Source organism: Somniosus microcephalus, chromosome 25 (assembly GCF_052327205.1).
Source record: "Somniosus microcephalus isolate GS21.2 chromosome 25, FLI_Smic_1.0, whole genome shotgun sequence".
In the NCBI taxonomy this organism is placed as follows: Eukaryota; Metazoa; Chordata; class Chondrichthyes; order Squaliformes; family Somniosidae; genus Somniosus; species Somniosus microcephalus.
Genome location: NC_141011.1, coordinates 40,601,527 through 40,627,371, shown reverse-complemented (window position 1 = coordinate 40,627,371; position 25,845 = coordinate 40,601,527). Strand labels below are relative to the sequence as shown.

The 25,845-nt window shown below is 43.2% G+C and overlaps 1 protein-coding gene across 2 annotated transcripts in view; it reads left to right on the top strand.

Moving 5' to 3' along the window:
* The window catches only part of prkcz (protein kinase C, zeta), a 626,261-nt gene that overhangs the window by 439,659 nt on the left and 160,757 nt on the right, over positions 1–25,845 (top strand). For both annotated transcript variants that reach the window (XM_085967266.1, XM_085967267.1), the window contains exons 10-14: positions 5,861–5,958; positions 9,452–9,538; positions 20,144–20,279; positions 21,483–21,570; positions 22,536–22,655. In XM_085967266.1, the coding sequence (XP_085823392.1) occupies positions 5,861–5,958; positions 9,452–9,538; positions 20,144–20,279; positions 21,483–21,570; positions 22,536–22,655 (529 nt within the window). The remainder of the gene's footprint in view (positions 1–5,860; positions 5,959–9,451; positions 9,539–20,143; positions 20,280–21,482; positions 21,571–22,535; positions 22,656–25,845) is intronic.

Below are 25,845 nucleotides of genomic sequence, written 5' to 3'. Positions count from 1 at the left end.
TTGATGGTGAGGGATTTGGTGATGAATGTCAAGGGGTGGTGGTTAGACACTCGTTTGTTGGAGATAGTCATTGCCTCGCACTTGTGTGGCACGAATGTTACCTGCCACTTATCAGCCCATGCCTGAATGTCGTCCAGGTCTTGTTGCATGCAAGCATGGACTGCTTCATTATCTGACCAGTTGTGAATGGCACTGAACACTGTGCAATCATCAGCGAAAAGCCCCATTTCTGACCTTAGGGAAGGTCATTGATGAAGCTAAAGATGGTTGGGCCTAGGATACTGCCCTGAGGAACTCCGGCAGCGATGACCTGGAGCTGTGATGATTGACCTCCAACCACCACAACCATCTTCCTTTGTGCTAGGTATGACACCAGCCAGTGGAGTGTTTTCCCCCCGATTCCCATTGACTTCAGTTTTACTAGGGCTCCTTGATGCCACACTCGGTCAAATGCTGCCTTGATGTCTAGGGCAGTCACTCTCACCTCACCTCTGGAATTCAGCTCCTTTGCCCATGTTTGGACCAAGGCTGTAATGAAGTCGGTAGCTGAGTGGTCTTGGCGGAACCCAAACTGGGCATCAGTGAGCAGGTTATTGGTGAGTAAGTGCCGCTTGATATCACTGTCGATTACACTTTCCATCACTTTGCTGATGATTGCGAGTAGACTGATGGGGCGGTAATTGGCCGGATTGGATTTGACCTGCTTTTTGCAGACAGGACATACCTGGGCAGTTTTCCACATTGTCGGATAGATGCCAGTGTTGTAGCTGTACTGGAACAGCTTGGCTAGAGACGCAGCTTGTTCTGGAGCACTAGTCTTCAGCACGACAGCCGGTATGTTGTCGGGGCCCATAGCCTTTGCTGTATCCAGTGTGCTCAGCCGTTCCTTGATATCACATGGAGTGAATCGAATTGGCTGAAGACTGGCTTCTGTGATGGTGGGGACCTGAGAAGGATGCCGATATGGATTATCCACTTGGCACTTCTTGCTGAAGATGGTTGCAAACGCTTCAGCCTTGTCGTTTGCACTCACGTGCTGGGCTCCACCATTGAGGATGGGGATATTCATGGAGCCTCCTCCTCTCGTTAGTTGTTTAATGGTCCACCACCATTCACAACTGGATATGGCAGGACTGCAGAGCTTTGATCTGATCCATAGATTGTGGGATCTCTTAGCCCTGTCTATAGCATGCTGCTTTTGCTTTTTAGCATGCATGTAGTCCTGTGTTGCAGCTTCCCCAGGTTGGCACCAGACTGGTAGCTATCTATCGAATAAAGCACATTCAGTTCAGGACCTCCTCTAGCACCTGATAGGTCTGTTCCGTCCCTTTCACCTTTTAGTAATCTGGTCTGTGGGAATCATGTGACACATGCCTCCATTATGCTTTTAATAATTTGATTGACTCAGGGTGTCGCCCTGATTTCCTGCCACTGCCCAAGAACAGGTTGCAAATATCCCCTGTTGCTCGAGGCCAGGTCCTAAGGAGTAGTATTGTGAGTGTGGCTTCACTCTCAGAAGGTTCACATTTTTTGAACTCCCTTCTTTGGCTCGCACTGCACACCTTTCTGTCTTACTCCAGTGCTTCCATTTCTTTTAAGTGAAACTGCCTTGCCCCAATTATTTTAACAGTTTTCTCTATCCAGTGAACCAAAGATGCTCACATTCAAAATTATATAATTATAAAAGCAGATAATAGAAAGAAAAAGGTAAGACATAAACAAAATAAACTGATGTACAAAAATGAAAAAGACTCAAGAAATGTTAAATAAAACTAAGGAAAAATGAAACAAAACTGAAAATCAGTTATCAGCAAAAATAAGCATTTTTAGTAAGTGTGTCCAGTCCTCAACCTGTGAGCAACCTGATTTAAAATCACTGAAAATGACTTTTTAAAAAGTATGCCGAACCATTTAATAGTTTCATAGGTATACACTAGTCAGTTTCTTAGTAAATTAAATATTTTTTGATATGAGAAAACTTTTAAAACGCGCCTGCTAGTACCTGTGCTTCTAAGAAATTGAGCGCAATTTGAAGAGCCTTCCCGAACCAGCGCAGTCGGCGGAATCGCGCAATTTTGACCTGGGGGTGTGGCCAGTTTTGTGGGCGGGGCCTACTTTGGGTGAATTGAATCTTGAACCAGTGTAAAAGATCTCAGAAAACGCGAGCGCAAGTAATTTTGGGCATAATCACTTACATTGAAAATTCCCTGATCTTTTTCACTGGTTCGGCCAATTCTGCCCGGATTGCATTGATATAGCTAGCGTAAACGAACGTAAACTCCACCCCTTACTATTTAGTAGATGTTAAGACTAGACTCTCACTAAAGGCAGTTAATACATTGTCCCAACATTTAAAAAATAATTGACAAAGAGCTGAGTAAGAACAAGACTGAAAGATGTATTACAAGATCGAAATGATCAAATCCTTAACAGAATATGGTTTCTGTACCATTGACACTACAGAATTATCCACCTATGAATGCAACTGGTCCGAGTTAAATAATGTAGGTTCATAGTTAGATTGAAACCCTGGAATTTCACTACAGGCACCTTTACATTTGGATGGTTATTCTTTAGTTCAGGTTATACTTCACTCATGTCTACTCACCAGCTCCTTGTGTTTATGATGCTAAAACCTTCATTTAACCCTCACTCCGTTGATAAATTTGTAGACACAAAATGTGGATAAGGAAGCCGGTTTAATGCGATGCAAAAGTGGGGAGCTGATGCACTGATGTCACTCTCCTGTCACCCAAACTGTAAAAGTGCCTTAGGTTTAAGGAAGTGGGTAAATTTCATAGAGTTTCCTTTTGGTTAAACAGCTTTGTCAGCAGATTAACAACAACAGCTTACACTTCTATAATGTCTTTCATGTAGAAACACATCTCAAAGTCTTCACAGAGGTATAATCAATAAAATCGATGCCGAGTCAAAAAAATGTTTTAGGCGGGGGTGATCAAAAGCTTGGTCAAAGAGATGGGTTTAAGGAGGAGAGGGCGAAGGTTTTCGAGGGAGAATTCCAAAGCAGAGGGATTTACGGAGGGCATTCTTGAGCAAGGGGGTCGAGACAGCTGCAATGGTAAGGCAAAGGGGAGGAGGAATGCAAAGGAGACTGAGAGTCAGAGGAATGAAGAGTTCAGAGAGTTATAGTGCTGGATGAGGTTACAAAGCTGGAGAGGGTCAGGCCATGAAAGGGATTTAAACACCATGATGAGAATTTTAAATTTGAGGTGTTGGAGTCCCAGAGCCACTGAGGACGGGGTGATGGGTGAGTGAGAGGATACGGGCAGCAGAGTTTTGAATGAACTGGTTTACGGAGGATGGAAGATGGGAGGCCGAGTAGCAGAGCATTGGGTTGGAAAAAATCCATGATTCTGCAAATTATATGTGATCTGTTGAAGCAATGGGCTAAATGTTCTTTTCTCATTCCATATGTTATAGTAATGAATGACTCTTATTTAAAGATAGATATAGAAATGTAAATTAAAAAACAAACATTCCTGGTGTTCAAACCTGCCTTTGCTCATCTGCTGTAGAGAAAGATCCTGGGTTTAATATACAAATAAACATAAAAGTTGTACAGTACATTGACTTCAGGATTGATGGGAAAAAAGCACCATCCTTTAGAATATGGTTTTGTGCACTTTCTGATGCACCTGCAGGAGGAATTGGGCAGATGGATCAATAAAGACATGAGGGAAAAATTGAGGGCAAGGAAAGAGGCATACACTAAGTATGACAAGGGAGAATATGAAGAGATTAGGAGAGAAGTCAAAAAAATAATTAGAAGGCAAAGAGGAATTATGAAATTAAATTAGCAATGAACATAAAACAAAATAGTAAAATATTCTACAGGCACATAAATAAATAAAAAAGGAAAATTGGGATGGAAATAGGACCACTAAGGATGGACAGGATAAAATCTCAGGCAGCGATAGTGAAATGGCAGAAATATTAAATAATTACTTGCTTCAGTATTTACCAGGGAGACAGATCAGATGGATATGACGTTGGAAGATGAGATTAGAAATGATATAACCTCATGTCAAATAAAAACAAGAAAATATATAAACTAATCAAACTCAAAGAGGATAAAACCCCTGGTCCGGACAGATTGCATCCACGCATTTTCAAAGAATCTAGAGAAGAGATAGCAGAGACACTATTACACATATTTAATAATTCATTAGCAAAACGTGTAGTGCCAGAGAACTGGGGGATATTATACCTATATTTAAGAAGGGAGATGGAACTATAGACCAATCAGGTTAACATCGGTGGTAGAAAAAATAATGGAATTCCTACTAAAGGAGAAAATAGAAAAACCTCTAGCATCAAAAGAGAAAGTCTTGCTTGCTTGACCAGCCTCATTGAATTCTTTGAATAGGTAACAAAGAGAGTAAACAAAGGTAATGCAGTCGATGTAATTTATCTGGATTCCAAAAGTCCTTCGATAAGGTGCTGGATAATAGACTAATGAATAAGGTCAGAGTATGTGGAGTCAGGGGGAAAAGTAGCAGAATGGATAGTTAACTGGCTGCAAGACAGAAAGCAGAGAGTAGGGGTAAAGGGTAGCTATTCACAGTGGCAGAAGGTGGAAAGTGAGGTTCCACAAGGATAAGTGCTGGGACCACTGTTGTTCACAATTTATATTAACGATTTAGACTTTTGAATCAAAAACACAATTTCTAAATTTGCGGATGACACGAGCACTGCAACAAATTACAAGAAGACATTAATAAACTAGCAGAATGGGCATATAATTGGCAAATGAATTACAACACAGATAAGTGTGAGGTGTTACATTTTGGTAAGAAAAGTAAGTAGGTCATATATTAGAAAGTAAGAATCTAAATGGGGTAGAGGAGAAAAGGGATCTAGGAGTACAACTACACAAATCGCTAAAATATTGAAGCAAGTTAATAAGGCCATTTAAAAAAACAGCAAACAAAGCACCAGAGCTTATTTCGAGAGGGATAGAATTGAAAAGTAGAGAAGTTACGCTTAATTTGTATCGAACCATGGTTAGACCACACTTGGAGTACAGTTCTGGTCGCCATATAAAAAGGATATAGAGGCACTGGAAAGGGTGCAAGAAAGATTTACATGGATGATACCAGAAATGTGAGGTTATACCTATCAGGAAGGATGAACAGGCTGGGTCTCTTTTCTCTTGAAGGCTGAGGGGTGACCTAATATAGATCTTTAAAATTATGCAAGGTTTTGATAGAGTAGACGCAGAGAGTGTTTCCACTTGTGGGAAGAGCAAAACTAGATGCCATCAATATAAGATAGTTACTAAGAAATCAAATAGGGAATTCAGAAGAAACTTCTTTACCCAGAGAGTGGTGAGAATGTGGACCTCGCTACCACAGGGAGTGGTTGAGGTGACTAGTATAGATGCATTTAAGGGGAGGCTAGATAAGCATATGAGGGAGAAGGGAATAGAGGGTTATACTGAGAGTTAGATGAAGGATGGGAGGAGGCTCGAGTGGAGCATAAACGGCGGCATGGACTGGTTGGGCCGAATGGCCTGTTTCTGTGCTGTATATGCTATATAATATTTACAGTATGCCCTAAAGCTTCTATTTGTGAAAAATAATCAGTGGACAAAACCTATTCAAGTGTTTTATGACCATGTTTTATGCATAGTTTGGAGAATGGAGGAGATTAATGGGCAAGAGTTGCATTCTGCTCCTTCTTTCAGCCAGGGCTAATCTAATTGAGTGTGGGAGTGAGGCAAGGAGGAGTTTAAAAAAAAAAAAAAGCTCACTTCCAATCTAATGAAGGTTTGTTTTTATCATTATCTTATGGTTTCTCACTCGGGCCGTGCATGACACAATTCTCTTTTCCTTCACAGGATATTGACTGGGTACAGACAGAAAAGCATGTGTTTGAGCAGGCCTCCAGTAACCCATTTCTAGTTGGTCTTCACTCTTGTTTCCAAACAGAAAGCAGGTAAGAAATGGTCCTTATTTAAACTGCTTTTTTTTCTTCTCCCTGGTTCTTTCACTGGACCCCTCTACTAATGGATCTGGAGAGATCAAAATGTTAAGTAGGAATCCTAGATGGAATATGTATCTCGAGGGATTTTAGGCATATTTTCCATTCAGAAGGTTGAGGTTTCAAGTCCTATGACTGTCCACCACACCAACTTGCTTTCCTTAATCAGTTGATTTCACCAATTTTAGGCTACATCACTGAATGGAGCAGTAAAGCAACAGCAAGGTCTGCTGTCTTGGCACTTGGAGGGAACTGGCTTGGTACAACTCTGTTCACTGGTGGATGGCAGCAAGCAGACTCAAAGGGAGAGAAAGGGGAAGATTTTTTTTTTAATGTGATGGTTTGTCTTCTCTGTCATTTTTTGTGACACTGGTTATGATCTTAATGACAACAATGAGAGGGCTGTTGTGTGTTAAGAAACCACGGGCACAGCTGCCAAGCAGCATGCAGTAATTGCCTATGGTGTCGTCACTCGAATTGTATTCATGATGTTGCATTAAAGCTGCATTTATGGATTTTTGTACTTGGTTAAGGGTAACACCATTCTGTAGGAATTCTATAGCCTTTTGTATAGCTTCAAAGAAAATGACCCAGCATATATGGGACAATATATGTTCTGCTGTCTATTACAAGGCAGTAACTCATTGAGATTTTGAGATTACAATTCAAACAAGACCTAAATGATGAAGTTAAGTACATAGATACATAGATACATAGAAGATAGGAGCAGGAGTAGGCCATTCGGCCCTTCGAGCCTGCTCCGCCATTCAATGAGATCATGGCTGATCATCCAAATTCAGTACCCGGTCCCTGCCTTCTCCCCATATCCCTTGATCCCTTTAGCCTTAAGAAATATATCCAACTCTTTCTTGAATATACTCAATGAACTGGCCTCCACTGCCCTCTGTGGCAGAGAATTCCACAGGCTCACCACTCTCTGGGTGAAGAAATTCCTCCTCATTTCAGTCCTAAATGGCTTACCCCTTATCCTTAGACTATGACCCCTGGTTCTGGACTCCCCGGCCATCAGAAACATCCTTCCTGCATCTAGTCTGTCCAGGCCTGACAGAATTTTATAGGTTTCGATGAGATCCCCTCTCAATCTTCTAAACTCCAGTGAGTATAAGCCCAATCGACACAATCTCTCCTCATACGTCACTCCTGCCATCCCAGGTATCAGCCTGGTGAATCTTCGCTGCACTCCTTCCATGGCAAGAACGTCCTTCCTCAGGTAAGGCGACCAAAACTGCACACAATACTCAAGGTGTGGTCTCACCAAGGCCCTGTACAACTGCAGCAAGACATCCTTGTTCTTGTACTCGAATCCTCTTGCTACGAAGGCCAACATACCATCTGCCTTCTTAACCGCCTGCTGCACCTGCATGCTTACCTTCAGCGACTGGTGTACAAGAACACCCAGGTCTCTTTGCACTTCCCCTTCTCCCAATCTATTACCATTCAAATAATAATCTGCCTTCCTGTTTTTGCCACCAAAGTGGATAACCTCACATTTATCCACATTATAGTGCATTTGCCATGTTTCTGCCCAATCACCCAACCTGTCCAAATCGTGCTGGAGTTTCACGACATCCTCCTCACAGCATACCCTCCCCCCCAGCTTTGTGTCGTCTGCAAATTTGGAGATATTACATCCAATTCCCTCGTCCAGATCATTAATATATATTGTGAACAGCTGGGGTCCTAGGACCGATCCTTGCGGTACCCCACTAGTCACTGCCTGCCACTCGGAAAACGACCCATTTATTCCAACTCTTTGCTTTCTGTCCGCCAACCAGTTCTCTATCCAAGTCAATACCTTGCCCCCAATCCCATGTGCCTTAATTTTGCACGCTAATCTCTTATGCGGGACCTTATCGAAAGCCTTCTGAAAGTCCAAATACACCACATCCACTGGTTCTCCCTTATCTATTTTACCAGTTACATCCTCAAAAAATTCCAGTAGATTAGTCAAGCATGATTTACCGTTTGTAAATCCATGTTGACTTTGTCCGATCCAGTCACTGCTTTCCAAGTGCTCTGCTATTACATCTTTTATAATGGACTCTCGCATTTTCCCCACTACCGATGTCAAGCTTACCGGTCTATAATTCCCCGCCTTTTCTCTACCACCTTTTTTGAATAGTGGGGTAACATTAGCTACTCGCCAATCCATGGGTACCGTTCCAGAGTCTATCGAGTTCTGGAAGATGACCAGCAATGCATCTACTATTTCTAGGGCCACTTCCTTAAGTACCCTGGGATGTAGATTATCAGGCCCTGGGGATTTATCGGCCTTCAGTCCCATCAATTTTCCTAACACCATTTCCCTACAAATACTGATTTCTTTCAGTTCCACCCTTTCATCAGACCCTATGTTCCCCGGCATCTCTGGGAGGTTATTTGTGTCCTCCTTTGTGAAGACAGAACCAAAATATGTATTTAGTTGGTCTGCCATTTCTTTGTTCCCCATTATAAATTCCCCCGATTCTGACTGCAAGGGACCTACGCTTGACTTCACCCATCTTTTTCTCTTCACATATCTATAAAAGCTTTTACAGTCAGTTTTTATGTTCTCTGCAAGCTTACTCTCATATTCTATTTTCCCTTTCTTAATTAATCCCTTTGTCCTCCTTTGTTGAATCCTAAACTGCTCCCAATCCTCAGGATTATTGCTTTTTCTGGCCAATTTATAGCCGTCTCCTTGGACCTTATGCTATCCCTAATTTCCCTTGTTAGCCACGGCTGGGTCACCTTTTTTGTTTTATTTTTATGCCAAACTGGGATGAACAAATTCTGTAGTTCATCCATTCGGTCTTTGAATGTTTGCCATTGCCTATCCACCGTCAACCCTTTGAGTGCCATTCCCCAATCAATCCTACCCAACTCGCTCCTCAGACCATCATAGTTTCCTTTGTTACTGCCAGTGTTACTGCCTTGAACCCTACTCCAGAGTGTGTATTCTGTAAATTGTATGAACGCAGGGAGATTTTCTAAAACGGCTTTTGTTTCTGAGCGGTAGAGTCATCATATCAGACAGCGACCGATAGGTAATAGGCTCATAGGAATGAATCACATGATCTGGCAAGAAGAAATGCTGTACCACATGATTTAACGAGCAGTAGTGGTGTGATTGATTTTACTGACTGATGTATTGGACTTTCTGTGCTCCTGTACATCACAAATTGAAAGCTCATTTGACCACAAGCAATTTTAAATATACTTGAAAACATTTAATATTTGCAAAAGCCTAAAAAAAACTTTTAAAATGCTGCAAGGTATGGAGTCCTATGGGATTGAAACTTCAGAAACCACAGAACACTTCTGTATGTTTAGCATTCTCTAAACAAATATTACTTTGTTTTTTGGTGTACAAATACTAGAGTATTGCAGTTCTCAAAGGGTTTGTGCATTTTATTTATTGAAGCTTGTTTTCTGTGGTATGTTTCAGGCTGTTTCTGGTTATAGAATACGTCAATGGTGGTGACCTCATGTTTCATATGCAACGGCAGAGAAAGCTTCCCGAAGAACATGCCAGGTACAAGAAGTTTTTACATCTTCCCACAATGGAAAAATAATGGATAGTAAAAAATTTACCAGGCTGGCAGTGCTGAGCTGAAAGACAAATAAGTCTTGACAGTGGGTTGCTGCCATTGTGAATTACTGATTGGGGCGGGTGCAGGAAGAAAGAGAGGGTTAGCATCTTTTAGTTATCTCTGGAGAAGTTACTGCTACCCCAGCCAAGTAGTTAAACCTTTCTAGTTATCAGAATTAACATATGTGCCATTGCTTCTGACATCAGGGTGAATTATACTCAATTCTTGGAACTCTTCAGCCTGTCTATTACGTAATTTTGTGATTGTATGCTGAACTCAGTGTTGAATGCCTTCCTGAGGCTTTCATCATTTTGTAGGGCAGTTTCAGCAGATAGGAGGAAAGTTGAGAAGAAGCACCACTGAATGCAAATATAAGCTTGTTTTCCTTTCTTTTCTTGCATTCTTTGAATCTCATTCTTTTTTCTCCTTCCTTTCTTCCTTTTCTTTCTCCCTTCTCACTTTTTCTTTCTGTCTTCCTTCCTGCCTATTGAGAATGTGAATTCGCCATCTTGCAGTCTTTTGACGGCATTGTTTAATTTTATAAAATAGTGTTTCTGCTTGGTTAGGGGTTGTGTAGAGACTTAATAATTTTTGTTACTTTCATAAATAACCTGGTAATATGGCACTAAACTCAAAATCTGTGGTATTTGTTGAGAGTGGCCAATGTAATCATTAAAGCCATTAATTCGTGCTTTGTGGCTTACACTGGAAACCAAAACAATCTATTTCTGAAATATCAGGCGTGCCTCACCGAATTAATTACGAGAGAGTAATCCAATATTAGAGTTTTTGTGACTCACATAAACAAACCCAGCTTTGCGCTAGTGGTTCATGACAGTATTTGAACCCTTTCAATTGGATTGCCCTCTTAAAGTTCATTGATAACCATCAGTATTTTCTATGTTCTTATATAAGATAATGTATAGTCAGGAATATACTCAACTTGTGTTTCGGAGTTAATTTTGCTGTTTGGCCCCAAACCATCAATTGATCTAATTCACTCTGACCAATGCTTTTTGTATTTTTTTCTCTTTAATGTAAAGATTATCAGTGCTTAAAATGCTGAACAACTTGTACTATCAAAAATAATCGTGATCTTTTACACTATGTAGAGTTATGGATCTTTTAAAAATGTCATAGACAATGAAAAATTATATTAAGTAGGTTATTTTACACCTAGAAAGGCGAGCGATGAGCCTTAAACAGGGAAAATGCACAGGTGCATAACGACAACATTACAGCAAGAGAAATAATCATACTGTCCCCATGATAAAGTAGTACAGAAGCAGAAGGCAATGAGAACATAGAACAATTCCTAATCCAAATAACAGGGGGACCAAGAAACCAAGCATAGGCCTAGTCGAAAATCATTATAATTTTATATTGGTTGGATATTGGGCTGTGGCAAGGGATTACCAGCCCCTGAAAAAGAGGACATGAAACTGATCTTTTCAGTCTGATTTCCACCATCACTATGCCCAGTTTCACTGGAGGATATCCAAAGGGATAGTACTCAAACATCACCATGCTGAAAGAAAATCAATTATTTTACAAGGATTTCCCTTAATTAAGTGGGGAAAGTACATTATCATCTTTAACTAGCTGTCTTCTATTGCACCTGGAACTAGGCAGACTGCAGTGATTGGGATATTCCATCATGTAGATATAATTTATTCTTTGCTAGTTGGTCTCCTGTAGCATTGCACAGAAGGAGTCAAGACCAAGTGTAGTCTTTGGGTGAAGGAGTGGGGTGTGGTTAGAGGTCGAGGGATAATAGGACCAAGTTGTGCAGATATAAAATTAATATGGTATATGTATAAGTCCCCTCTTTATAAACCAGAGTAGAGTTGATTGGAGCGTAGGAGTTTCTCTCCAGTAAAGGCTAAGGAGCTAGGAGACTCAAATCTTGTTAGCTACAGCACCATCAGTGGCTGGAGGGTGTCATTTCAACGTGACCAGTTTACATAAGCATTTTCCATTACAAATGTGGATATGGAAATCTATAATGGAAAAAGTTGACAGAGTTGTGACAAAATTGTAACAAGGGGCAAGACTTTTTAGATAGTATAACGTACATTAGGTGCTTTTTCCACTCCTATTTCTGTTGAGAATATAGCCACTGCTATGTCAAGATGAAGGAACATGGATGTGTGATGTCAGCAGCAGAAGAGATCAATAAACATCTAAAAGTGCAGTTTACATAGATATTGGGGGCAATTTTCATATCTGAGCAGTAAATGGGTGGGCAGTGGGCAGGACAAGTGCAGCAACCACTCAAAGGAGCCGACGGGGAACCCACATGATATTAAGAACATAAGAAATAGGAGCAGGAGTAGGCCATTCGGCCCTTTGAGCCTGCTCTGCCAATAAGATCATGCCTGATTTTCTACCTCATGTCTACCTTCCCGCACTATTCCCATACCCCTTGGTTCCCTTAGTATCCAAAAATCTATCGATCCCTGTCTTGAATATACTCGATGACTGAGCATCCACAGCCATCTGGGGTAGGGAATTCCAAAGATCCACAACCCTTTCAGTGAAGAAATTTCCCCTCATCTCAGTCCTAAATGGCCGACCCCTTATTCTGAGATTGTGACCCCTAATTCTAGACTCCCTAGCCAGGGAAAACATCCTCCCAGCATCTACTCTGTCAAGCCCTGTAAGAATTTTTTATGTTTCAATGAGATCACCTCTCATTCTTCTAAACTCTAGGGAATAGAGGCCTAGTCTACTCAATCTCTCCTTATACGACAATCCCCCCATCCCAGCCATCAGTCCAGTGAACCTTCGTTGCACTCCCTCCAAGGCAAGTATATCCTTCCTTAGGTAAGGAGACCAAAACTCTACACAGTACTTCAGATCAATGTTCCCTGTAATTTTTTTGGGGGGGGGGGGTTGCTGCATGGCCCATTCAAAATACCGCACGTGCGCGGTTTTTCTATTTAAAAGCCGACTGCACAGGACCCCTGGAGCGAGCTTAAAGGAAAATTGTTCCAGGTGTGGTCTTCCCAAAGCCTTATATAATTGCATTAAGACTTCCTTACTCTTATACTCCAATCCTTTTGTAATAAAAGCTAACATACCATTTGCTTTCCCAATTGCTTACTGTACCTGCATGTTAACTTTCTGTGATTCGTGTTCAGAGACACCCAGGTCCCTCTGAATGCAGGAAACTTTGGTTTATCCGGAGGTTGTATGCCCGGAAACCTCGATCTAACAGCAGAAATCAGCAGCCGTTTTGGTTAGGTTTTTTTTCTTCTAGCATTTTTTTTTTTTTAACAGTCAGGCTCTGGAAAGCATCTCTGTAGCTTAGCAACAGCTTCAGAGACGCTTCCAAGGTACGGGCCGAGTGTTTACAAGCTGTTGCTAAGCAACAGTGTTTGTTGTCAGATACGGAGATGAAAACCTATCCTTCAACATTAGCGCTGGTCTATCCGGAAGTTTTGATAGATCGGCAGCAGCTCGGTTCCGTCGGTGCCGGATGTCAGAACTTTTCCTGTACCAACATTTCCCAATCTCTCACCATTTAAAAAATATTCTGCTTTTGTATTTTTCCTACCAAAGTGGATAACTTAACACGATAGCAAAATACTGCAGATGCTGGAAATCCGAAATAACAACAGAAAATGCTGGAAAAACTCAGTGGAGAGAAATTAGAGTCGACGTTTCGGGTCAAAACCCTTTATCAAGAGTAAAGAGGCACAGGGAATGAAATAGATTAAGAGGCCGGGCTGGGAGAGAACAAAAGAGAAGAGACATTAAGAGGTATTCAAAACGAGACGAGATGGTGATAGGACTAGTGGAGACAAAAGACAGCTCTAGATTAGGTGTGAAATGCGCTGGCAGAATGGGAGACAGCTGCCATGTGGGAGAGAGAGAAAAAAAAGGAAAGGGGCGGGTGGAGGAAAAAAACAAAAACAAAGGTGTGGATAAAAAATATAAGTAAAAATATAATAGGGGCCGAGGTTATGATCTGAAATTGTTGAACTCGATATTGAGTCCAGAAGGCTGTAAAGTGCCTAATCGGAAGATGAAGTGCTGTTCCTCGAGTTTACGTTGAGCTTCCGTGGAACAATGCAAGAGGCCAAGGATGGTGAGGTGCAGATTGGGTGACCGCTTTGCGGAACACCTCCGTTCAGTCCATAAGGGTGACCCCGAGCTTCCGGTCGCCTGTCATTTTAATTCACCACCCCATTCCCACTCGGACCTCACCGTCCTTGGCCTCTTGCATTGTTCCACGGAAGCTCAACGTAAACTCGAGGAACAGCACCTCATCTTCCGATTAGGCACTTTACAGTCTTCCGGACTCAATATCGAGCTCAACAATTTCAGATCATAACCTCGGCCCCTATTACATTTTTACTTACATTTTTTTATCCACACCTTTGTTTTGGTTCCCCCCCCCCACTTTCCTTTTATTTTCTCTCTCCCACATGGCAGTTGTCTCCCATTCTGCCAGCGCATTTCACACCTAATCTAGAGCTGTCTTTTGTCTCCACTAGTCCTATCACCATCTCATCTCGTTTTGAATACCTCTTAATGTCTCTTCTCTTTTGTTCTCTCCCAGCCCAGCCTCTTAATCTATTTCATTCCCTGTGCCTCTTTAGTCTTGATAAAGGGTTTTGACCCGAAACGTTGACTCTAATTTCTCTCCACGGATGTTGCCTGGCCTGCTGAGTTTTTCCAGCATTTTCTGTGGATAACTTAACATTTCTCTACATTATATTCCATCTGCTATGCTGCTGCCCACTCACGCACCCTGTCTATATCCCTTTGCAACCTCTTTGCGTCCTCCTCACAACTTGCTTTCCCACCTAGCTTTGTATCATCAGCAAACTTGGATGCATTACACTCGGTCTTCTCATCCGAGTCATTGATATAGATTGTAAATAGCTGAGGCCCAAGCACCGATCCTTGCGGTACCCCACTCGTTACATACTGCCAACCCAAAAATGACCCGTTTATTCCTTCTCTCTGTTTCTGTCCGTTAACCAATCCTCAATCCATGCTAATATATTACCCCCAATCCCATGAGCCCTAATTTTATATAATATCCTCTTGTGTGGCACCTTATCGAATGCTTTTTGAAAATCCAAACACACTACATCCACTGGTTTCCCCTTATCTACCCTGCTAGTTACAACCTCAAAGAAACTCTTAACAGATTTGTCAAACACATATTATGATTTTCTAAGTGCCCTGTTACCACGTCCCTAATAATAATAGATTCTAACATTTTCCCTACTACTGATGTCAGGCTAACTGGTCTATAGTTCCTTGTTTTCTCTCTCCCTCCTTTCTTGAATAGCGGGGTTACATCTGCTACCTTCCAATCCATGGGGACCGTTCTAGAATTTAGGGAATTCTGGAAGATCAAAACCAATACATCCACTATCTCTGTAGCCACTTCTTTTAAAACCATAGGATGTAGGCCATCAGGTTCAGGGGATTTGTTGGCTTTTAGTCCCATTAATTTCTCCAGTACTATTTATTTGCTAATACTAATTTCTTTAAGTTCCTCATTCTCACTAGACCCTTGGTTCCCCACTATTTCCGGAATGTTTTTTGTGTCGTCTTCCATGAAGACAGATACAAAGGCCGCGACCTTACCTGAGGAGGCGTGTTGGGAGCGGGACTGCTGGTTTCCGTATTCTAGTCCCGCCCCCAGCGACATCTGACGAACAAACACTATTTTCCCTTGATTGGTCTTGTTATGCCTGCCCTGTGGGCTTGCCAGCCAATTAAGGGAAAACCGGTGTCAGATGACGTCAGTGCATGATGTTTCATCTGCTGGTTTTCTTAAAGGGACAGGCCCCATAATTTTTTGACAGATGAATTGTCAGTGTTTGACAGCATTGAGGTGCTGTCAAACACCGACAATCACTGTCCAAAGGTGAGCCCTTGCACCCAGGTGCACCAATGACTCTCCCCTTAGGAGAAAACAGATGGCAGCTGCATGTGAGATTGCAGAAGCCCTCTGTCAATTCTCCCGATCAGATGAGGCTTCACAGAAACATCAAATCTTGTCACCTGCAGATACATATAAACAGAATAAAAATATTTCTCACTACATTCTCTCACCTGTCATACTTAACTGTGCGCCATTGCACCTATCACACTACCTCTGCAGCTGTCATTTCCACACTTGCACTGCAGCAGACCCACAGCTCGCCTCGCTGACCTTGGCGGGGTTTCCCGCTGTCGGGAAGCCTGCATGAGCAGGCGGAAAATGGTGGAAAGCCTCTTAACTGCCTGTTAATTACCTGTTAGGCAGTTAATTGGCTCTAATCCCCTTCCCACTGCTAGGAGACGGGTCCCTGCGCAAGTCGGGGACCCACCTCCCAGGAAGATGGTTCGGAGACAGTTTGGGAGCGGGGTCGGGACCCGCTCCCAATTTTTCCCATTTTCCCAGCAGTCCCGCCTCCAAACCCGCCTCCTCAGGGTTGGTAAAATCCAACCCAAAGTATTTGTTTACTGTCTCTGCCATTTCCTTATTCCCCATTATAATTTCTCCTGTCTCTGCCTGTAAGGGACCCACGTTTACTTTCGCCAATCTCTTTCTTTTTACATACCTATAGAAGCTTTTACAATCTGTTTTCATGTCTCTTAATAGTTTACTCTCATTCTGTATACTCTCCCTCTATCAATTTCTTGGTCATCCTTTGCTGAATTCTAAAATACTCCCAATCCTCAGGCTTACTCCTCTTTATATAACATTAATCTAATACAATCTTTAACATTTCTTGTTAGCCACGGTTGTACCCCTTTTCCTGTGGGGTTTTTATTCTTTAAGGAATCCACACTATTACTGCAAATTTGGTTTGCTCAGTCCATCTGAAGATTAAAGTCCCCCATGATTACTGCATTACCCTCATTACATGCACCTCTAATTTCCTGATTTATACTGTACCCGACACTACTACTACTGTTAGGGGGCCTATAAACCACTCCCACCAGTGTTTCCTGCTTCTTGTTTCTTAGCTCCACCCAAAGTGATTCTGCTTCTTGATTTTCCGAGCTAAGATCCTTTCTCTCTACTGTCTTTACCCTATTGTTTATTATCAGGGCTACCCTACCCGCCACCTTTTCCATTTTGCCGATCTCTTCTAAAAGTCAAGTATCCTGGAATATTTAGATCCCAACCTTGGTCACTCTGCAACCACCTCTCCGTAATGGCTATTAGATCAAACCCATTTATTTCTATCTGTGCTATTAATTCATCTATTTTGTTGTGAATGCTTCGCGCATTCAGATATAGTGCCTTTAGCTTTAACCTTTTTCTATTTTTCCCTGATGTTACCGTAGTCACTAATTCCTGTCTCCGCCCTTGCCTCACATCATCCACTGCTGATACCCTCATCCATGCCTTTGTTACCTCTAGACTTGACTATTTCAACACACTCCTGGCTGACCTCCCACATTCCACCCTACGTAAACTTGAGGTCATCCAAAACTCGGCTGCCCGTGTCCTAACTCACACCAAGTCCCGTTCGCCCATCTCCCCTGTGCTCGCTGACCTACATTAGCTCCCGGTTAAGCAGCGCCTCGTTTTCAAATCCCTCCATGGCCTCGCCCCTTCCTACCTCTGTAATCTCCTTCAGCCCCACAACCCCCCAAGATATCTGCACTCCTCTAATTCTGCCCTCTTGAGCATCCCTGATTATAATCGCTCAACCATTGGTGGCAGTGCCTTCTGTTGCCTCGGCCTTAAGCTCTGGAATCCCCTCCCTAAACGTCTCCGCCTCTCTCTCCTCCTATAAGACGCTCCTTAAAACCTACCTCTTTGACCAAGCTTTTGGTCACCTGCCCTAATTTCTTCTTATGTGGCTCGGTGTCAAACTTTTTGTCTTAAAATACTCCTGTGCAGCGCCTTGGTCGTTTTACTGCGTTAAAGGTGCTATATAAATACAAGTTGTTGTTGTTAAGCTCTCTGTCGCTTCCTGACCAACTCTGCTTATTTTTACCCAAATCGCTACTCTGCTCTACAGCCTTGACATTTCTCTTACTGCTTTTGAATTTACCCTTTCCTGAATCCTCCCACACCCCCCCCCCCCCACCCTCATTAGTTTAAAGCCCTATCTACCCCTCTAGTTATTTGATTTGCCAGGACACTGGTCCCAGCCTGGTTTATGTGGAGCCCATCCCAACGAAACAGCTCCCTCTTTTCCCAGTACTAGTGCCAGTGCCTGTGAATTGAAACCCCTGGCTCCCACACCACTCTTTCAGCCATGCATTTAACCTTCTAATCTGTTTGTCCCTATGCCAATTTGCATGTGGCTCAGGTAACAATCCAGAGATTATTACCTGTGAGGTTCTGTGTTTTAACTAGCTCCTCAAACTTTCTCAGCAGAACATCATTCCTAGTTCTACCTATGTCATCGGTTGCTACATGGACCATGACAACTGGATCCTTCCCTCCCGCTCCAAATTCTTCTCCAGCCACAAGGAGATATCCTTAACCCTGGCAGGCAACGCAACCTTCGGAACTCCCAGTCGCGGCTGCAGAGAACAGTATCTATCCCCCTGACTACACTGTTCCCGAACACTACAACATTCCTTTTCATTACCTTTAACCCCCCACCCCACCCACCATCCTTATCCCTTGTTTTATTCATTTAATTAATGAAAGTTTAAGAGGGAGAAATTCAGTAGGCTGCGCCACCCGTTAGCGCCTTAAGAGGGCGCTAAGTGGGTCGCAAGCCAACTGGCGCCCGGGCGCGGCACTGTCCACGCCTCCCGCTAAATTCCACCTCCTGCTAAATTCCGCGGGACGTTACTGGTGGCGCTAACCGTTAGCGCTGCGCTGCTACCGATGACGTCGTCGGTGTGCGCAGCGCCCCGCTGACGCCCCGGCCATGATATTTGGCAGCGCCCCCTGATTTACCGCCGGACGCTATGTCCGACCGGTTCAGAGGGGCCTACCTGCGGCCGGGGAGGCGCAAATTAAAGGAGAGGTGCAGGGTGGCCATTTTTGTTGTTGGCCGCCTGCCAGCACCTGCCTGCGCTCCCGTCCCCGGCCTCATGAACTCCCCCCGCCCCCGCGGAGTGCCGGCTGCGTTCCAAGAGCCCGGCACTTCTCCTCGGTGCCGGGTTCTTTTGCCTGCACTCCTGATCCTCGGGGGCCCAGCTGGGCCCCAGATCGCGCTACATAAGGCCCCTCCCCTTTAAGAAGGGGAGGAAGGCCTGCAATACCGCAGTGCGACGACACGCTGCGGCACATTGCGCCACGATATTCAGTTGCAGCGCCCCAAGAGGGATGCGGGGCGCCTCCAGTAGCGCCGCGCTTCCCTTTGGGGCGCTACCACTCAATTTCCGGCGGGCGGCTGCGGATGCTTCCGGGGCGCTACTTTTAGCGCCCTGGCGAGGCTGGCGCCCCAAACGGGGCTATACTCAATTTCTCCCCCTAAGTGTTTAATCAACCTAGTTTATAGGTTTTAGCTCTTTAACTAATTACATTTCCGGGTCGCCCATCATTAATGTGATAGGTGGACTGCCAGCAGGAAACGCGATCCCCATAGGCAGCTCACCAATTTGGAAGCAGGAAATCGGGTGGTACAGTTGCTCCTTAAGAGCCTCCAGGAGCGGGTCGCCAACCCTCCAGGATTGTGCTACAGTCCCCAGGAATTAAGGATTAATCTTCCAGACATTTTTTTGAATGCTTTTGTTTATTAGTTATGAATAAATCAGATATTGGGGGGAAGGCTGTTTGGCTGACAGTCAAGAATCATCCAGTCGGGTGACGCTGTCTGTTCGCTTTCCAATCAACATGGGAAGGCGGGGCGCCGCGAGGACGGACTACCATCTCCGGCCAACTACAGGAGGTTGGAGGCGGGGCTGTCATGTGGTGAAACCTCCGGGAATACATCCAACCAGATTTGGCAACTTTACTGCAGCAGCAGCGTAAAGTGGTTGGGTGCATTTTTTGTGTAACACAGAGAGAAGCCACATTGTGGAGCAGCGGACAGCATTAGTACAGAACCTACAGCAGCAGCTACAAGCACTTTCCAATCCTTTTAACATGAAATAACCCACAACCCACTGCAAGAAAAAAGGCTCCAAAAGCTCCAGAAAGCTTCACCCGTGAGCAACTGAGGATCCCTTTAAATATCACTTCTGACTTGTACTGCCCGTGGCTGGTGGACATGAGCAGGAATTGGTAGGAGTCGGGCAGTGAAGGTGGAAAATGGCATCCGAGTCTAAATGACATCACTTGATCCCTTATTTGCATATATTGATGCGGCTGCGCCTGTTTCACACAGGAGTTCTAGCTGTCAAGATTTATCTGTGTCCAAAGTCAGACCGCATGCAAAAGCAGTGATGAGTGGGAAGAACCCAGCAGCTTATTTATTTTTAGGCCACTAACACCCAGTTTATGAGCGCAAATGGGTGGCAATGAGATGAAAATCATTTTGGAAAATATAAGATGAACCACCTAGCATAATATTAGTTTCTTAATAATCCTGGACAACATTGCTTAAATTAGCAGGACAGCCGTACACACTATGATGCGGTTTAGTGGATTTACCAGTATGTTTATCTTCTTGTAGGTTTTATGCTGCTGAAATTTGTATTGCTCTCAACTTCCTTCATGACAGAGGAATCATATACAGAGACTTGAAACTGGACAACGTTCTCTTAGATTCTGATGGTCACATCAAGTTAACAGATTATGGAATGTGCAAGGTGCGATGTTTATCCATAACAGTGGTAGCGTTTAGAGGGAAAAATACTCTTATTCAGCTGAACAAATTGAATTAGTCATAAAATTAGTATGGGTGCTTTTACAAGGGACAAACCTTTTTTAAAATTTTCTCCCCCTCCTTGGAGGCCCTGATAACCCTTCAGTACCTAACTCATGTGCCAGTTAGTCGTGTGTGAGCAAGACAGTCAGTGTCAGCAGCCTATTTGACCAAGTAACTGAGTCCAATCCTGTTTTCACCAAATGTCCGCACACACCTTTCCCAATAAAACTCAGCTGGGTTGCAGTGGAGAGTGAGAACCCTGGTTAACTTGTTTCTTTCTCTCCTTTCCTCAGCCAGAGGTGCCCCAGCTGAGATCAATTACCTCAGACAAATCAGGAATCAAACCTACAACCTTATGGCCTGTGTTGTTTACTATGACACCGTGCCGTGCCCTTACCCATAAAGCCGTTGGGGTCCTCTGGGCTTTTAAAAACAATTGCTTGACTTCCTGATCATGACTAATGGCTTTGACTAACACTGATTAGATATGCATAGGAGACATATTTGCAGATGTTCTAAAATAGAAAGTTTACTTGTTTGGAATACTACAGAGGAAAGTAAGAATTATTGATATTAAAGCAATCCACGTTACTGCAGTGGCTTGTTCCACGTTACACACAAATTACAATGCACCATGTGTAAACTTGCAACTGTGTCAACAGTTATTTATCCTTGATTATTGAAACGATTATCTCAATTGTCAGATGTAGCAAAAAGTACCATTTCCGAGTTTAATATGTGTTTATTATCTTGTACAGTGACATTACTGTGATTAGATGTATGTTCAATATCTAGGAGGCTAGTAATGTGTTACATCTAGTTAAATGTGTGTCCAGCTACAATTATGATGTTTTTACCATAGTTAAGTATGCATTCCACAATAATGTGTTATCCGAGTTAAATGTCCGTCCACTTATTTATTACAGTAGTGCTGTGTTGCTTGATCACTCTGAATAACTTGAAACTCATTCAGATAAATGTTTTCCAGCACTGCTGTGTACCTGTATGGCTGAATGCCAATTCAATCAACCAATTAGTTTTAAGTCACCTGAAACTGAATCTGTTTTTACTGCTACTAATTGTTTGAAATTCTCATGAAACATAGTTTCTTGCATGGGTCACATAATTTATGTTTCCTCTACAGGAAGGACTTGGCCCTGGTGACACTACCAGCACTTTCTGTGGCACACCCAATTATATAGCACCTGAAATATTGAGAGGAGAGGAGTATGGTGAGCAACTGTAATAAAAGAAATAGAAAAAAGAAAAGAAAGACTTGCATTTATATAGCGCCTTTCACGACCACTGGACGTCTCAAAGCGCTTTACACCTAATGAAGTACTTTTGAAGTGTAGTCACTGTTGTAATAGCTAACATAGTTGGGTTTGATTATGTGTATAGTACAGCACATTAGAGCAAGAGTATTCTGTGCCATAAGTAGAAGAGGATGGTTTCCTGCTCTAGGTGGTGAGTTTATGATCTCAGCTGTGCTATTGGGGAGGTGCGGAGTGGAAGCAAGATACCTCTACTCAGGGAAGGGAGGGAAAATTGGTCACAGAGTCCCCATAAGACAATCTTTTGCACCTCTTCACTTTGGTTATAGACTGGCATTGCCAAAGGCCTGCAGTAGATTGCTTACCTATCTTTTCAAGGATGGCATAGAAACCACCAAGAGGAAACCTTAAAGAAGGAAATGCAACAAAAATCCCCCCCAAAAATTATACATTGATGGGTGGAATTCAAAGGAAAAGGGGATAATGAAGTTCAAACCCACAGGAACTGCAGCACAATTAAAAATGTTAAAATTCGTTTTTACAGTTGATTTCAAGAATAATATGAATGTTTGTATATTTGCATTTTAATTGTCATCTACAGAATATTTGCAGATGTTGCATAAAAAGAAATATTTGTATTTTGAAAGCCAAAAAGTTTTTTCAGTAGTTTAGCGGTTCAGTTTATTTATATTGTTCGTTTGTTAATGGTGGGTATGTGCTGCTTTGTGGAACTGATTGCTTTTTTCCACATCATGAGCCCCATATCTTAGATGAAGTGAGGGAAGGGATGCAAGAAGAGGAGGAGAAAATCATCTGCTGAATCTCTTTGATAGTTGAATGGCAAGGGGACTTATGTAGGAAGAAAGAGAACATGAAAAAAGGTATTTCTTCAATGCTTATCGCATTTGTTTTTCGGTTGCCAGGCTTTAGTGTAGACTGGTGGGCGCTTGGCGTATTGATGTTTGAAATGATGGCTGGAAGATCACCATTTGACATCATCACCGACAATCCAGACATGAACACAGAGGATTACCTGTTTCAAGGTTAGCAGTAGATAAGTACAACCTCGATCTTTCTTTCCACAGGAAAGTTGTAGGCTCTCTACTTGGGCACTTAGGTGATTTACCAAGAGCTCCCACCACACATGGAACAGCACTCCATGAGCCAGCAGCTTCAAAGAAGAATGGAAACATTGGGGGAATATTTTTTCCTGTTTATTTGCGTTCACTTCGATTAAACAACTGGTAAGAATAAGCATTTGAGCCTTACTTTTGGAGAGGGTGGAAAGAAACTTGATGGTTTCAACTTTGGATTCTCCCTCCATATAAGCACTCCATATTCAGGGCCACCACCTCTAACTTGCCATCTCACTTGACCTCGCTACTCCCATGTTCGCTATCACAGACAAGGCCATCTCCGACTTGAATCTCTCCATCCACATTGTCCTACTCAACCCCACTTCCTTTTGGGTCCGCCCTGGAAAAAGCTCTTCCTCTAGGTCACTTACAACTGCACTTACAACCTTAAGCCTTCCATTCGCCACAATACACCTGCAGCTGCCAATTTGCTCAACCACTCCCCACTTCCACGTTTGATTACCTTGTTGCCAGCAAAACCCTTACTCTCTCCCATTCCATTTGTTCCCCCTGGTATGGCTCCCAACTTCGCTCCCTCATGCCCAAGGGGTGCAGACTTTAAATGAATCTGGTGTATAACTGAATTTGGTATCCATCACCAGATGTGGCTGGACCACACCAAGCACTCGGGCTTCAGGCCCCTCTGCCAAAACCACCTACTATTCCAGCATCATCCTGCAGAGCAAATAAAATCTGGCTTCTTTTCTCCATGAGCAATTGTCTCCATAAATCTCTCTCCCCATCTCCTCCACCTTCACTTCCAACAGGTGATAGCTCATGAACATCTTTGTCACCAAGATTGAGACCATCCATTCAGCTACTTCTGCTACTTCCATCCAAACAAAACCTCCCCCAGACACTCTCCTGATCCAGTGTCCTTTTCTAATTTCTTTCCTATCTTCCATCATGCCCTCTCCAAGCTCGTGTCCAGGACACACACCATCAAAATTCTTAGAGGGCTTTACATGGTAGATGCTGAGAGGCTGTTTCCCCGGCTGGAGTGCCGAGAACTAGGGTTCATACTCTCAGGATAAGAAGTCGGCCATTTAGGACTGAGGTGAGAAAAATAGTCTTCACTCAGAGGATTGTGAATCTTTGGAATTCTCTCAGTCGTTAGTATATTCAAGACTGAGATCAATAGATTTTTGGACACTAAGGGAATCAAGGGATATGGGCGGGAAAGTGGAGTTGAGATAGAAAATCAACCTTGAAAACAAATGGCGGAGCAGGCATGTGGCATTTCTGCTTATATTTCTTATGTTCTTATGATCTATCCTTTGCACCTTCCTCTTCCTCATCTACATGCTGCCTCTTGGCAACATCATCCGAAGACATGGGGTTAGCATCCACATGTATGATGACACCCAGCTCTTCCTCTTCTCCGCCTCTCTCAGTCCTTCCACTGCCTCTGTATTGTCAGTTTGCTCATTTGACATCCAGTCTTGGATGAGCTGCAATTTCTTCCAGTTAAACATTGGGAAGACCGAAGCCATTAGCTTTAGGCTCCCGACCCACAAATCCATTGCCACTGATCCATCACCTTACCTGGCCACAACCTCAGTATGAATCAGATGGTTTGTAACCTTGGTATCCTATTTGACTGCAAGCTGAGCTGCCAACATCATATCCTCTCCATCACAAGCTACCTCCACCTACGTAACATCGCCTGTCTCCACCTGTGCCTCAGCCCATCTACTGCTGAAAGTCGTCCACTGTCACTTCTAGACTAGACTATTCCAATGCTCCCAACTGCAAACTTCAGCTCATCCAAAACCCTGCTGCCCGTATCTTGTCCTGCTCACCCATCTTCCCTCTCCTCGCTGCCATACATTGGTTTCTGATCCTCCAATTTAAAGTTCTCATCCTCATTAAATCCCTTCATTGCCCTGCCTTTTCCAGCCCGATTCCACCCCCCTCCCCACCATCAAAACTCTCTGTTCCTCCGACTCTAGCCACTTGTGCATTGCTCCCTCCCTTTATCTCACCTTTGGTGGCTGTGCCTTCAGCTGCCTCGGCCTCAAGCTTTGGAAATCCCTTCCTAAACTTCTCCAACTCCTTTTTCTCTCTTAAGACGCTTCTCAATACCACCTTTTAACCAAGCTTTTGGTCACCTCTCCGAATCCAATCTCTCCATCTTTGACTTGGTGTCCATTTTTGCTAATTATACAACTCTGAAGTGCCTTGGGATGTTTTCTATGTAAATCTGAGTTGTTGTTGATTCACAGGAGATAAATTATTTCAGGATCCACAATTTTCTGATTCAGCTTTAAACCATGCCAATTTCTTTCAAGCTACATTCCAAATGCAGCCTGCACTTATATCTAAATTCTGAATGTTTACTACTACAGGATGATTCTTCCACTTGCACAGGACTCTGTTCTCAGACATTGTCCTGACTTCAAGTTCCATAGTTACAGGTTGTTTAGACTTGCCTTGGTGAGTTCTATAAGAATTTTCTGTTCTTAGCATTGGGTGAACCTTCATGTGTTATCTCGGGAGAAAAAATTACTGACTATACCTTTCCCTTTTCACCGAAATATTGCCTCTTGGGCATTGGTTAGGCAGCAGCACTGAGCGTGGTCTCAAAGAGCCTTTTGGCTTAGACTACATCACTCTGTCAACTTAAAGTGTGCACACATTTTTATTTTACTGGTAAATTTTTGGATTATCAAGATAAGTGATGTAGGGCTGTCAATCCTGAGAAATGAGACGTGCCACTTTTGGGACTCCCAGTGGCAGCACAGTTAGTTACAAAATAATCTTCCTCTACTTGTCCCCAACAATGTGCCTTTAGCCTAGCCTCAGAAGATTCCACCCCCCCCCCCCACCCCCACTGCAATAGTGTAACATTTCCATTTCTCACACAAGCTGTCCTTATGAACTTCCTTGAGTGGGGTTGACAGTTGCATGCCATCTTATGGGCAGTTTTATGCTGTGAACTTGCACTTACTAGGAACTGATTTGATCGTCAGGAAATTCATTTGGGATGCCTATGGTAGAAGGAGGAAATCTCATCCCAGCAATTTAGTCTGGATTGAAGGTTAGGTCACAGAACTGAAGAATATGATCTATCCTATTAAGTCACCTTGTTCCTTCA